This window comes from Panulirus ornatus, chromosome 55 (assembly GCF_036320965.1).
Source record: "Panulirus ornatus isolate Po-2019 chromosome 55, ASM3632096v1, whole genome shotgun sequence".
Lineage (NCBI taxonomy): Eukaryota > Metazoa > Arthropoda > Malacostraca > Decapoda > Palinuridae > Panulirus > Panulirus ornatus.
Genome location: NC_092278.1, coordinates 14,194,352 through 14,209,226, shown reverse-complemented (window position 1 = coordinate 14,209,226; position 14,875 = coordinate 14,194,352). Strand labels below are relative to the sequence as shown.

Sequence of the window (14,875 nt, the reverse complement as noted above, 5' to 3'; positions counted from 1 at the left end):
CTCTTACACCATAAAAGTATTTCCTTACATCCTTCTTAAGAAGTTTCTTCATTAATTTCATGTAATTACCAATTCATACTGTATGGAGAGGAAGTTTCATTCATGTGGCCCCCAGCTCTTGAACACTCTCTACTATTGTACAACCTATTAAGTCTATGTATGCTGTCTGCATTAACTATATTCTCAGTTAGTGTGTTTCATTCTTTCACCACTCTTATACTATAAAAATACTTCTTTACATCTTTACTTAAAAGTTCCTCACTCAATTTCATGTTATGTCCTTTCATGGCTCTGTCCCTACATCAATTCTAACTTAGAACTCTTACAGTACCTGGTCTAAATGAAGCAATCTATGAGTGTGCAGATTCTTTCTATTTTTCATAGTCTTCTTTGCAAAATCAGAATAGGATTTCATTAGTTTTCCACTGCTTTCTAATGTCATATGCAGTGGATGAACCAATATCATACAGTGTCACAGTGCTACTAAGTCTCTCATTTTCATTAAGTTTCTTACAAATCTTAATTTTTTGGTCAAATGTGAGTATGATATGCTTACTCTTTAACTTCTGGATTTTTCAGACATTCTGGAGGCATTTGCAAATATAGCATCTTGAATAAAAGGACAAATCTAAGAAAAAATGGAATACTTTACTTAACTGTTCAGGATGTGTACTGCTTGCTGACTTGTACAAAAAGTGACACTAGCAACATCAAAGAACTGTACACTCAACATCAAGTTTGCATTACCACTGCTGCCAGATTATTTTGGACACCCATCTCTTGCTTTATGTGAGGGCTACATTCTTCAAAAACTTCACATGTAGAAAAACTGCATATAGTGAACCAAAAAAAAAATACAGAGAATAATGGGATGTCTTGGCACACTTTTCCCATGCACACCGGCATAGCAGTGAATTTCAATCGCATAATACAAGGGACTGATAGATAAAAGTTCCTTACAGAATAGCAAAATTGCATACAGTGATCCCGAATACAGAAAAAGATGGGTGTAGTGAGGATAGAACTATAATTGGGATTCTAAAAAATGCTGTTCTATTGAGTGAGGATGCTATTGTGACAAGTACTAGACAAATAAAATTTTATTGAATATGGGTTAGGAAAGTTCTATATCATATCCTATATAAGGATAGGTTCATATCCTATGTAGGGCCAAAACTAGAATAAACTACGGTAAACACCCAATCCAACAGACTAATAGGGGGAAGGGGTGTCTGTTAATGCCGAAAGTCCATTAAATCGAATGTAACTTATTTCTGAGCCACATCTAGGTTCACACACTTTCTTTTAACTCCTCTATCACTGTAGGGTTTAGTGTTTGGTACAACAGTTGGGTGGTGGTGTCCCAGTAGGGTGAGAATGATTACCGGGCAGTTGGAGGCAGGAGTCAGACTGAGATAGAGATGATGCCACCCTTTTCCTGTGAAAGGATACTTTTTTATGATAAAGTGAGGACATACTACCTGCTTTTACTGCACCTCATACATGGCACAGTGAGTAGGATTCGAACCTGCGCGGGAATATCCCAAGTTATCGCAAGGCTGCTTACCATCTTCAGGAAATCCCCTCGGACGGGGGAACCATGGCCTGAATCTCCTCAGCCCACTTCCCCCAGTCCAATGGATGCACCAAAGCAAAAGTAAAGGCAGCTAAATGGGTGTTGAGGGGCAACATGGGTGTTGGAGATATCCTGCACAACAGCAAAGTGACTAAGGCTATGCTCCAATATCTCAACACCAACCTAAGAGATGGATAAGTCACCTGCACATCTGGCAGCAGGAAGACAGTTGCAAGATGGTGTCATTATCTGATAAACTAGCGATGGAGAACTGCTCTGCGAAACAGGGAGCGGGCCACTGCAGAGAGCCAGGCTGGCATGCAAGACGTCGCTTCAAAGGTGTGGGACAGGTTGGGTGTGGTTGTGGAGATGAAGCCACATAGACAATACTCAGTAAGGCTGGATGGCAGTGGCCTCCTGTCTTTGTGAAAGCTATGTCACCTATACCCCCAGGTTTCGCTGAAGGGGACTATCCATCAGCATTGGATTTGATCCCATTTGTGGTGACACCTAGCCTCTGGCAGTGGTGCCCTCACTGTGTGAAACATCACCCTGGACACTTGCAAGATTATGATTGTGTTGGCTCCTGTGAAGATGGAACACACAAATTTTGTAATGCTATTTTTATTTTCCTCCCATGTAAAGGAAGTGTATCATTGCTGAGTAGTGATTTGTGTGTTACAAGAGCTGAGTTACTGATCACAAAAAAGTATATGCCTTAAATCTGCCCACCACGAGTGAAGGCTGACATAATCACAACCATATTCTATGCGTGCATAGTGCCATTGTACAAAGGCAAAGGGGATAAGAGTGAGTGCTCAAATTACAGAGGTATAAGTTTGTTGAGTATTCCTGGTAAATTATATGGGAGGGTATTGATTGAGAGGGTGAAGGCATGTACAGAGCATCAGATTGGGGAAGAGCAGTGTGGTTTCAGAAGTGGTAGAGGATGTGTGGATCAGGTGTTTGCTTTGAAGAATGTATGTGAGAAATACTTAGAAAAGCAAATGGATTTGTATGTAGCATTTATGGATCTGGAGAAGGCACATTATAGAGTTGATAGAGATGCTCTGTGGAAGGTATTAAGAATATATGGTGTGGGAGGAAAGTTGTTAGAAGCAGTGAAAAGTTTTTATCGAGGATGTAAGGCATGTGTACGTGTAGGAAGAGAGGAAAGTGATTGGTTCTCAGTGAATGTAGGTTGGCGGCATGGTTGTTTAATTTGTTTATGGATGGGGTTGTTAGGGAGGTAAATGCAAGAGTTTTGGAAAGAGGGGCAAGTATGAAGTCTGTTGGGGATGAGAGAGCTTGGGAAGTGAGTCAGTTGTTGTTCGCTGATGATACAGCGCTGGTGGCTGATTCATGTGAGAAACTGCAGAAGCTGGTGACTGAGTTTGGTAAAGTGTGTGGAAGAAGAAAGTTAAGAGTAAATGTGAATAAGAGTAAGGTTATTAGGTACAGTAGGGTTGAGGGTCAAGTCAATTGGGAGGTGAGTTTGAATGGAGAAAAACTGGAGGAAGTGAAGTGTTTTAGATATCTGGGAGTGGATCTGGCAGCGGATGGAACCATGGAAGCGGAAGTGGATCATAGGGTGGGGGAGGGGGCGAAAATTCTGGGGGCCTTGAAGAATGTGTGGAAGTCGAGAACATTATCTCGGAAAGCAAAAATGGGTATGTTTGAAGGAATAGTGGTTCCAACAATGTTGTATGGTTGCGAGGCGTGGGCTATGGATAGAGTTGTGCGCAGGAGGATGGACGTGCTGGAAATGAGATGTTTGAGGACAATGTGTGGTGTGAGGTGGTTTGATCGAGTGAGTAACGTAAGGGTAAGAGAGATGTGTGGAAATAAAAAGAGCGTGGTAGAGAGAGCAGAAGAGGGCGTTTTGAAGTGGTTTGGGCACATAGAGAGAATGAGTGAGGAAAGATTGACCAAGAGGATATATGTGTCGCAGGTGGAGGGAACGAGGAGAAGAGGGAGACCAAATTGGAGGTGGAAAGATGGAGTGAAAAAGATTTTGTGTGATCGGGGCCTGAACATGCAGGAGGGTGAAAGGAGGGCAAGGAATAGAGTGAATGGAGCGATGTGGTATACCGGGGTTGACGTGCTGTCAGTGGATTGAATCAAGGCATGTGAAGCGTCTGGGGTAAACCATGGAAAGCTGTGTAGGTATGTATATTTGCGTGTGTGGACGTATGTATATACATGTGTATGGGGGGGGTTTGGGCCTTTTCTTTCGTCTGTTTCCTTGCGCTACCTCGCAAACGCGGGAGACAGCGACAAAGTTTAATAATAATATAAATAATTCTTAAATCACTTTGATGGCATAGATAGCACAAACTTCTTGAAAAGATGCAGGGATGGAACAATTTTCAGCAGCCATAATAAAAAGATTTAGAAGAAACATGCTAAAAAGTATATAGAGAAGTAACTTTACTGCATAAGAGTATTAATTAGTGTAATAAAATGAATGAAACAATTGTAATTGTGGACAGATTAAATCAGTTCATAACAATGTATGATACTAAGGAATGTTCAATATGGGACCCCTAATAGTGTAAAACTTCCTCCAAATAATAGTTTGAACAGGTTATTCTCAATAGGTAATTACAATCATCAGCAGGAAAGGGGTAGACTCCTTTGGAATGGGAAGCTCTTCAACAAGATTCGCACTCGATGATACAACAAAGCCAAATGAGACTTTTCACTCACAGCATAATGACAAGCAGGCTGAGCCTGGTGTATAAATAATAATAATAAGAATAAAGTACCAACTTAGGTAGAATTACCAGGCTGTCAGTGAAGGCCAAATCACTGGACATGGATACCAACTTCTGAGCTGAAGTTGGTATCCATTTATCCGCCAACCAAAGGAAAGATAAAAGGCTTGGTCAGCTTTGCGCCATCTGCCCATTCCAAGGATTGAACCTGGGCCAGTGGATTAGTAGTCATCAGTATCAACTAAAAGACCACCTGGCACTACCTCACTGACGTGGGGGGTAGTGATGCCATTTCCTGTGTGGTGAAGTACATGTGTATATATGTATATATCTGTGCATGTGTATGTATGGGTATGTATATGTATGAATAAGTTGATATGTACATGTATGTATATGTGCATGTATGAGCGTTTATGTTTATATATGTGTACATGAGTGGATGGGCCATCTTTTGTCTGTTTCCTGGTGCTACCTCACTGACAAAGGGAACAGCGATTAAATATAAGAATAATAATAATGATAATGATAATAATAATAATAATAATAATAATAATAATAATAATAATATTTATATTTATATTATACTTTGTCGCTGTCTCCCGCGTTTGCGAGGTAGCGCAAGGAAACAGACGAAAGAAATGGCCCAACCCCCCCATACACATGTATATACATATGTCCACACACGCAAATATACATACTTACACAGCTTTCCATGGCTTACCCCAGACGCTTCACATGCCTTGATTCAATCCACTGACAGCACGTCAACCCCGGTATACCACATCGCTCCAATTCACTCTATTCCTTGCCCTCCTTTCACCCTCCTGCATGTTCAGGCCCCGATCACACAAAATCTTTTTCACTCCATCTTTCCACCTCCAATTTGGTCTCCCTCTTCTCCTTGTTCCCTCCACCTCCGACACATATATCCTCTTGGTCAATCTTTCCTCACTCATCCTCTCCATGTGCCCAAACCACTTCAAAACACCCTCTTCTGCTCTCTCAACCACGCTCTTTTTATTTCCACACATCTCTCTTACCCCTACATTACTTACTCGATCAAACCACCTCACACCACATATTGTCCTCAAACATCTCATTTCCAGCACATCCATCCTCCTGCGCACAACTCTATCCATAGCCCACGCCTCGCAACCATACAACATTGTTGGAACCACTATTCCTTCAAACATACCCATTTTTCCTTTCCGAGATAATGTTCTCGACTTCCAAACATTCTTCAAGGCTCCCAGAACTTTCGCCCCCTCCCCCACCCTATGATCCACTTCCGCTTCCATGGTTCCATCCGCTGCCAGATCCACTCCCAGATATCTAAAACACTTCACTTCCTCCAGTTTTTCTCCATTCAAACTCACCTCCCAATTGACTTGACACTCAACCCTACTGTACCTAATAACCTTGCTCTTATTCACATTTACTCTTAACTTTCTTCTTCCACACACTTTACCAAACTCAGTCACCAGCTTCTGCAGTTTCTCACATGAATCAGCCACCAGCGCTGTATCATCAGCGAACAACAACTGACTCACTTCCCAAGCTCTCTCATCCCCAACAGACTTCATACTTGCCCCTCTTTCCAAAACTCTTGCATTTACCTCCCTAACAACCCCATCCATAAACAAATTAAATGATTATTATTATTATTATTATTATTATTATTATAATAATAATAATAATAATAATAATAATAATAATAATAATAATAATAATAATCATTTATTTATTTTGCTTTGTCGCTGTCTCCCGAGTTAGCGAGGTAGCGCAAGGAAACAGACGAAAGAATGGCCCAACCCGCCCACATACACATGTATATACTTACATGTCCACACACGCACAATATACATACCTATACATCTCAATGTACACATATATATACACACACAGACATATACATATATACACATGTACATAATTCATACTGTCTGCCTTTACTTGTTCCCATCGCCACCTCGCCACACATGGAATAACAACCCCCTCATGTGTGGGAGGTAGCGCTAGGAAAAACACCAAAGGCCCCATTCGTTCACATTCAGTCTCTAGCTGTCATGTAATAATGCACCGAAACCACAGCTCCCTTTCCACATCCAGGCCCCACACACTTTGCATGGTTTACCCCAGATGCTTCACATGCCCTGGTTCAATCCATTGACAGCACGTCGACCCCGGTATACCACATCGTTCCAATTCACTCTATTCCTTGCACGCCTTTCACCCTCCTGCATGTTCAGGCCCCGATCACTCAAAATCTTTTTCACTCCATCTTTCCACCTCCAATTTGGTCTCCCACTTCTCCTCGTTCCCTCCACCTCTGACACATATATCCTCTTGGTCAATCTTTTCCCATTCATTCTCTCCATGTGACCAAACCATTTCAAAACACCCTCTTCTGCTCTCTCAACCACACTCTTTTTATTTCCACACATCTCTCTCACCCCTACATTACTTACTCGATCAAACCACCTCACACCACATATTGTCCTCAAACATCTCATTTCCAGCACATCCATCCTCCTGCGCACAACTCTATCCATAGCCCACGCCTCGCAACCATACAACATTGTTGGAACCACTATTCCTTCAAACATACCCATTTTTCCTTTCCGAGATAATGTTCTCGACTTCCAAACATTCTTCAAGGCTCCCAGAACTTTCGCCCCCTCCCCCACCCTATGATTCACTTCCGCTTCCATGGTTCCATCTGCTGCCAGATCCACTCCCAGATATCTAAAACACTTCACTTCCTCCAGCTTTTCTCCATGCAAACTTACCTCCCAATTGACTTGACCCTCAACCCTACTGTACCTAATAACCTTGCTCTTATTCACATTTACTCTTAACTTTCTTCTTTCACACACTTTACCAAACTCAGTCACCAGCTTCTGCAGTTTCTCACATGAATCAGCCACCAGTGCTGTATCGTCAGCGAACAACAACTGACTCACTTCCCAAGCTCTCTCATCCACAACAGACTGCATACTTGCCCCTCTTTCCAAACCTCTTGCATTCACCTCCCTAACAACCCCATAATAATAATAATGGAGAGGGGGCGAGTATGCAATATGTTGTGGATGAGAGGGCGAGTATGCAATATGTTGTGGATGAGAGGGCTTGGGAAGTGAGTAAGTTGTTGTTCGCTGATGATACAGCGCTGGTGGCTGATTTGGGTGAGAAACTGCAGAAGTGGGTGACTGAGTATGGTAAAGAGTATGAAAGAAGAAAGCTGAGAGTAAATGTGAATAAGAGCAAGGTTATTAGGTTCAGTGGGGTTGAGGGACACGTGAATTGGGAGGTAAGTTTAGTGGAGAAAAACTGGAGGAAGTGAAGTGTTTTAGATATCTGAGAGTAGATTTAACAGCAGATGGAACCATGGAAGCAGAAGTGAGTCACAGGGTGGGGGAGGGGGCGAAGGTTCTGGGAGTGCTGAAGAATGTGTGGAAGGTGAGAATGTTATCTTGGAGAGCAAAAATGGGTATGGTTGAAGGAATAGTGGTTCCAACAATGTTATATGTTTACGAGACATGGGCTGTAGATGAGGTTGTGCTGAGGAGGGTGGATGTGTTGGAAATGAGATGTTTGAGGACAATATGTGGTGTGAGGTGGTTTGATCGAGTAAGTAAAGAAAGGGTAAGCGAGGTGTGAGGTAATAAAAAGAGTGTGGTTGAGAGAGCAGATTAGGGTGTATTGAAATGGTTTGGTCACATGGAGAGAATGAGTGAGGAAAGACTGATGGAGGGAACGAGGAGATGTGGGAGACCAAATTGGAGGTGGAAGGATGGAGTAATGGAGATTTTGGGCGATCAGGGCCTGAACATACAGGAGGGTGAAAGGTGTGCAAGGAACAGAGTGAATTGGAATGATGTGGTATACCAGGGTCGACGTGCTGTCAATGGATTGAACCAGGGCATGTGAAGCATCTGGGATAAACCATGGAAAGTTTTGTGGGGCCTGCCTGGAAGTGGAAAGGGAGCTGTGGTTTTGGTGCATTATACATGACAGCTAGAGTCTGAGTGTGAACGAATGTGGCCTTTGTGGTCTTTTCCTGGCGCTACCTTTCACGCGTGTGGGGGGGGGTGAGGGTTGTCATTTCATGTGTGGTGGGGTGGCGACAGAAATGAATATAGGCAGCAAGTATGAATTATGTACATGTGTATATATGTATATGTCTGTGTATGTATATACATATGTATACGTTGAAATGTATAGGTATGTATATGTGGATGTGTATGAATATACATGTGTATGTGGGTGGGTTGGGCCATTCTTTCGTCTGTTTCCTTGCGTTACCTCGCTAACGTGGGAGACCGCGGCCGCGCTGTGATGATGATTCTACAGCTAATTCTAAATGAGTTTGCTATTATTTGTACTAAAAGTGTATGGTATTAATATGTTATGAATGCTCTTATGTGTATTGTGTATTCTTGAGTAATCTTTGATCCTCTACATGCTTGTTTCTGTTATATATGGATGAGCACAAAACAAATTCTCTCTATGAGCAATAAATTATTATCATTATCATGATTATTATTCTGTTTCCTCTTTCAGAAATTGGAATACAAGGAGGGGAGGAAATCTAGCCCCCTGTTCCCGCCCCCTTTAGTCGCCTTCTACGACACGTGGTAAATACGGGGGAAGTATTCCTTCTTCCCTATCCCCAGGCATATCGGTGCATTACACATGACAGTTTGAGACAGTGTGAACAAATGTGGCCTTTTTTTGTGTTTTCCTGGCACTACCTTGCTGAAGCAGGGGTCAGCGATGCTGTTTACGGTGGGGTGGGGTGGACCCGGGAATGGACTGAACGCAAGCAAGTATGAATGTGTACATGTGTGCATATGTATATTTCTGTATATGTGAATGTATGTACATGTGTATATATTGATATGTATGTGTATGAAGGCAGCAAGTATGAATATGTACATGTGTATATATGTTTGTGTCTGTGTATGTATGTTTATGTATACACTGAATTGTATATGTATCTATAAGTGCATGTGTGGGTGTTTATGTATATACATGTGTATGTGGGAGAGTTGGGACATTCCTTGTCTGTTTCCTCGCACTACCTCGCTAATGCAACAGACAGCAATTAAGTATAATAAAATAAATATGAGTGGACAGGTCATTCTTCATTTGTTTCCTGGTGCTACCTCGCTGATGCAGGAAACGGCAATCAAGTATAATAAAGAATGTGTTTGATGAGAGAGTGGCAGAAATAGGGTGCTTTGGTTGAGGTCGTGTGTGAAGTGAGAGGGTCAAGAAGAATGTTTTGATAAACAGAGAAGAGGTAGTGAAAGCTTTGCAGAAGATAAAAGCCAGAAAGGCGGCAGGTTTGGATGGTATTACAGTAGAATATATTAAAAAGGGGTGACTGTGTTGTGGACTGGTTGGTGAAGATATTCAACCTACGTATGGTTCATGGTGAAGTGCCTGAGGACTGGCAGAATGCATGCATAGTGCTATTGTACAAAGGCAAAGGGGATAAAGTTGAGTGTTCAAATTACAGGGGTATAAGTTTGTTGAGTATTCCTGGGAAATTATAAGGGAGGGTATCGGTTGAGAGGGTTAAGGCATGTACAGATCATCAGATTAGGGAAGAGCAGTGTGGTTTCAGAAGTGGCAAAGGATATGTGGATCAGGTGTTTGCTTTGAAGAACATATGTGAGAAATACTCAGAAAAATAGATGGATTTGTATGTCGCATTTATGAATCTGGAGAAGGCATATGACAGAGTTGATAGAGATGCTTTGTGGAAGGTATTAAGAGTATATGGGGTGGGAGGTAAGTTGCTAGAAGCAGTGAAAAGTTTTTACCAAGGATATAAGGCATGTGTACGAGTAGGGAGAGAGAAAAGTGACTGGTTCTCAGTGAATGTCGGTTTGTGGCAGGGATGCGTGATGTCCCCATGGTTGTTTAATTTGTTTAGGGATGGGGTAGTTAGGAAGGTGAATGCAAGAGTTTTGGAGAGAGGGGCAAGTATGCAGTCTGTTCTGGATGAGAGGGCTTGGGAAGTGAGTCAGTTGTTGTTCACTGATGATACAGTGCTGGTGGCTGATTCAGGTGAGAACTGCAAAAGTTGGTGACTGAGTTTGGTAAAATTTGTGAAAGAAAAAAGCTGAGAGTAAGTGTGAATATCCCTGGGGATAGGGGATTAAGAATACTTCCCACGTATTCCCTGCGTGTCGTAGAAGGCGACTAAAAGGGGAGGGAGCGGGGGGCTGGAAATCCTCCCCTCTCTTTTTTTTTTTAATTTTCCAAAAGAAGGAACAGAGGGGGCCAGGTGAGGATATTCCAAAAAAGGCCCAGTCCTCTGTTCTTAACGCTACCTCGCTAACGCGGGAAATGGCAAATAGTTTAAAAGAAAGAAAAAAGAAAGTGTGAATAAGAGCAAGATTATTGGGTTCAGTAGGGTTGAGGGACAAGTAAACTGGGAGGTAAGTTTGAATGGAGAAAAACTGGAGAAAGTGTTGAGGGACATGTAAACTGGGAGGTAAGTTTGAATGGAGAAAAACTGGAGAAAGTGAAATGTTTTAGATATCTGGGAGTGGATTTAGCAGAGGATGGAACCATGAAAATGAGTCACAGGGTGGGGGAGAGGGCGAAGCTTCTGGGAGTGTTGAAGAATGTGTGGAAGGCGAGAACGTTATCTTGGAAAGCAAAAATGGGTATGTTTGAAGGAATAGTGATTCCAACAATGTTATATGGGTACAAGGCATGGGCTATAGACAGGGTTGTGAGGAGGAGGGTGGATGAGTTGAAAATGAGATGTCTGTGGACACTATGTGGTGTGAGGTGGTGTGATCGAGTAAGTAATGAAAGAGTAAAAGAGATGTGTGGTAATAAAAAGAGTGGTGGAGACAGCAGAAAAGGGTGTATTGAAATGGTTTGGTCACATGCAGAGAATGTGTTAGGAAAGATTGACAAAGAGGATACAAGTGTTAGAGGTGAAAGAATGAGAAAAGGGAGACCAAATTGGAGGTGGAAGGATGGAGTGAAAAAGATTTTGAGTGATCGGGGGCTGAACATACAGGAGGGTGAAAGGCGTGCAAGGAATAGAGTGGATTGGAACACTGTGGTATATCAGGGTCGATGTGTTGTCAATGGATTGAACCAGGGAATGTGAAGTGTATGGGGTAAACCATGGAAAGATTTTTTGGGGCCTGGATGTAGAAAGGGAGCTGTGGTTTTGGTACATCACACATGACAGCTAGAGACTGTGAATGAATGTGGCCTTTGTTGTCTTTTCCTAGTGGTGCCTCACGTGCAAGCGCAGGGGGAGGGGTACAATTTCATGTGTGGTGGGGTGGTGATGGGAATGGATGAAGGCAGCATGTATGAATATGTACATGTGTTTATATGTATATGTCTGTGCATATACAGGTATGTATCCGTTAAAATGTATAGGTATGTAAATGTGTGTGTGTGGGTATTTATGTACATGCATGTGTATGTGGGTGGGTTGAGCCATTCTTCCATCTGTTTCCTTGCGCTATCTCACTAACGTGGGAGACAGCGACAAAGTATAATAAATATATAAATGAATAATTATCATTATTAGTTACATTATATATTTTCTTATCATACTTAGTTGCTGTCTCCTACGTTAGCAAGGTGGTGCAAGGAAACAGACAAAAGAATGGTCCAACCCACCTACATATACATGTATATACATAAACGTCCACACATGCACATATACATACCTATACATTTCAACGTATCATCACTATCATTATTATCATTATCATTATCATTATTATCAATATTATCATTATTACTATTATCATCATTATTATCATTATATATCTGCAGATAATAATGAGACATAAAAGATATGCTTTCAAAGATTGCTATGTGCTAATTTTACCTTGGGAAGAGACTTCGATCTATTCCACTAATCTGTGTGTACAGCTCTGAAGGTCGAGAAAGGGCTGGAGTACCACTTAACAGCATAACACGTTTAGCATTTTTCATGATTGGTGATGCAGCCTTGTATCTTGCAGCCTTAAAGCTCTTTATCATATGGGATTCATCCTGCAGAAATCATTAAATATCTTATAAATATGGAAAGGAAGTAAAGAAGGAAGGGGAACAAGTTGGAAATGAAATGCCTGGGATGATATGTTGTGTGAGCCAGGATGATCATGTAGTTAAAGAGAATGTACCAGAAAGTTTTGATGCCTGGGATGATATGTTGTGTGAGCCAGGTTAATTATGCACTTAAAGAGAGTGTACTAGAAAATTTTGATCACACACACAGTCTGATTAACCATTTGGAATCACATCATTGATGTAATTTCATACAAATGCAGTCTGGTTAACCATTTAGAATCGCATTATTGATGTTATTTTGATGTCTAGAAATGAAAGTGCTGTTACAAAATCATTTAAACTTTTCTATTAAAAAATCCACAAATTTTCAATATATATGACACTTAATATCCTTAGAAAACACATTGGACAATGAAAAACATACTTTACTAACCTGAGCTCACCTGCTGTGACCACTTCCAATTTGATTTTTTCTTTCATATTTATCAATGAGATTTCATTAACTTGAGCAAAACATTTTAATCCAACTTAGAAAAGTAAAACCCACAATCAAGATCATTACTGAAATGTTTCTTAGTAATAATTTCTTCCAATCTGAAGCCATCAACAACAAATCCTACTCAATCTCCTCCACTGTCAGCATTGTATTCCTTTTCCCACTAATGGCTTCATGAAAACTGTTAAATAGAAGCATTAAGGGGCTGCCTGTCTGAGTTAAAGGGATACCACCTCTTAAGCCTCATCAAAACATTTAAATTACCTAGATATATTTTTTCATGGAGCAGAATTATACACAATAAACATTTAAAGAATGGATTACAATGTTATAATGTCCATAACTTACCTATTATATGGTAAACAGATTGTGTGGGTTACAAATGATTGCCATCCTTTTACATTCTGTTGACAGTGGGCATCTGAAGATAGCAGCAAATATCAGGTTCTAGTTTTTACTGTACGATTCAGAAAAAATGGAAGATAGTTGGTGTAAAGGGAAACTTTTTTTGATAGATGCAGACTATAGTCAATCGGCACACCCAATTGCTATGAAGCCTTCACTAATCAGAGATGAATGTCGCATCCAAAGTGATGAAATTATTTGGATATTTGGAAAGGATGAGTGCAGAAAGGAACTATGCATCATAACTGAAGGGAGCAAGAGAGAGTACCTATCTACTTATGAATAACTAAAGCATGACTGACTGAGGCAAGACTAGTGCATAGCATTCATCACATACCTTGCTTGTCCTGTTATGCTGTTGTCATCTGCCATTGCACTCCTTTTGTTATATCTAATTCTTGATTGATTTGGTTCTCTACTTAATCATCCATTTAATTTCTTTCTGAATGCCTTGATGCAAACTCCATGGGGGTTCCTAATCTCATTAGATGAATGGCCTCTCTAGCTTTCTTTTACAAGGCATATGCATAATTTTGTTCAGCAAGTGGTGTGAGGAGGTTTGATCAAGTAAGTAATAAAAGGGTAAGGGAAAGTGTGAGTGAAAAAGCTGAAGAGGGTGCGCTGCAATGGTTTGGACATAAGGAGAGAATAAGTGCAGAGAGAACAACAAAGAGTACACATATATTTCTCAAAAGTAGAGGGGACAAGGAAAAGAGGAAGACCAAACTGGAGATGGAAGGATGGAGCAAAAAAGATTTGATTGACTCAGGCCTGAACATGCAAGAGGGTGAAAAGCATGGGAGGGATAGAGTAAACAGGGATAACGTGGAATATGGAGGTCAACTTGCTGTCAATGGATTGTACCAGAGCATGTGAAAAAGCCGGGTGAAATCATGGAAAGGTTGGCAAGTTTGGTTGTGGACAGGGTGCTGTGGTTTCGATGCACTGCACATGGTAGGCAAAGAAGGGATGAGAGCAAATGTGGATTTTCTTCATCTGTTTCTGGTGCAACTTTGTTAACTTCCGAAATGGTGATCAATCATGAATACAAATCTTTTTAGGATATTCCCAGGGAAGAAAGAATACTTCCCATGCATTCCTCACGTGTTGTAGAAGGCGACTAAAGGGGACAGGAGCGGAGGGCTAGAAACCCTCCCCTCCTTGAATTTTAACTTTCCAAATGGGGAAACAGAAGAAGGAGTCACACAGGGAGTGTTCATCATCCTCGAAGGCTCAGATTGGGGTGTCTAAATGTGTGTGGATGTAACCAAGATGTGAAAAAAGGAGAGATAGGTAGTATGTTTGAGGAAAGGAACCTGGTTGTCTTGACTTTGAGTGAAACTAAGCTCAAGGGTAAAGGGGAAGAGTGGTTTGGGAATTTCTTGGGAGTAAAGTCAGGGGTTAGTGAGAGGACAAGAGCAAGGGAAGGAGTAGTAATACTCCTGACACAGGAGTGGTGGGAGTATGTGATAGGATATGGGTAAAACTGAAAGTGGATGGAGAGAGATGGGTGATTATTGGTGCATATGCACCTGTGCATGAGAAGAAAGATCATGAGAGGCAAGTGTTTTGGGAGCAGCTGAGTGAGTGTGTCAGTAATATTCATACACAAGA

At 41.3% G+C, this 14,875-nt stretch overlaps 1 protein-coding gene across 1 annotated transcript in view; it reads right to left on the bottom strand.

The window, feature by feature from the left end:
- Positions 1 to 14,875, bottom strand: part of LOC139765735 (SWI/SNF-related matrix-associated actin-dependent regulator of chromatin subfamily A-like protein 1) — a 280,919-nt gene that overhangs the window by 76,539 nt on the left and 189,505 nt on the right. Inside the window, exon 6 of the mRNA XM_071693552.1 lies at positions 12,176 to 12,342. Within this exon, the coding sequence (XP_071549653.1) occupies positions 12,176 to 12,342 (167 nt within the window). The remainder of the gene's footprint in view (positions 1 to 12,175; positions 12,343 to 14,875) is intronic.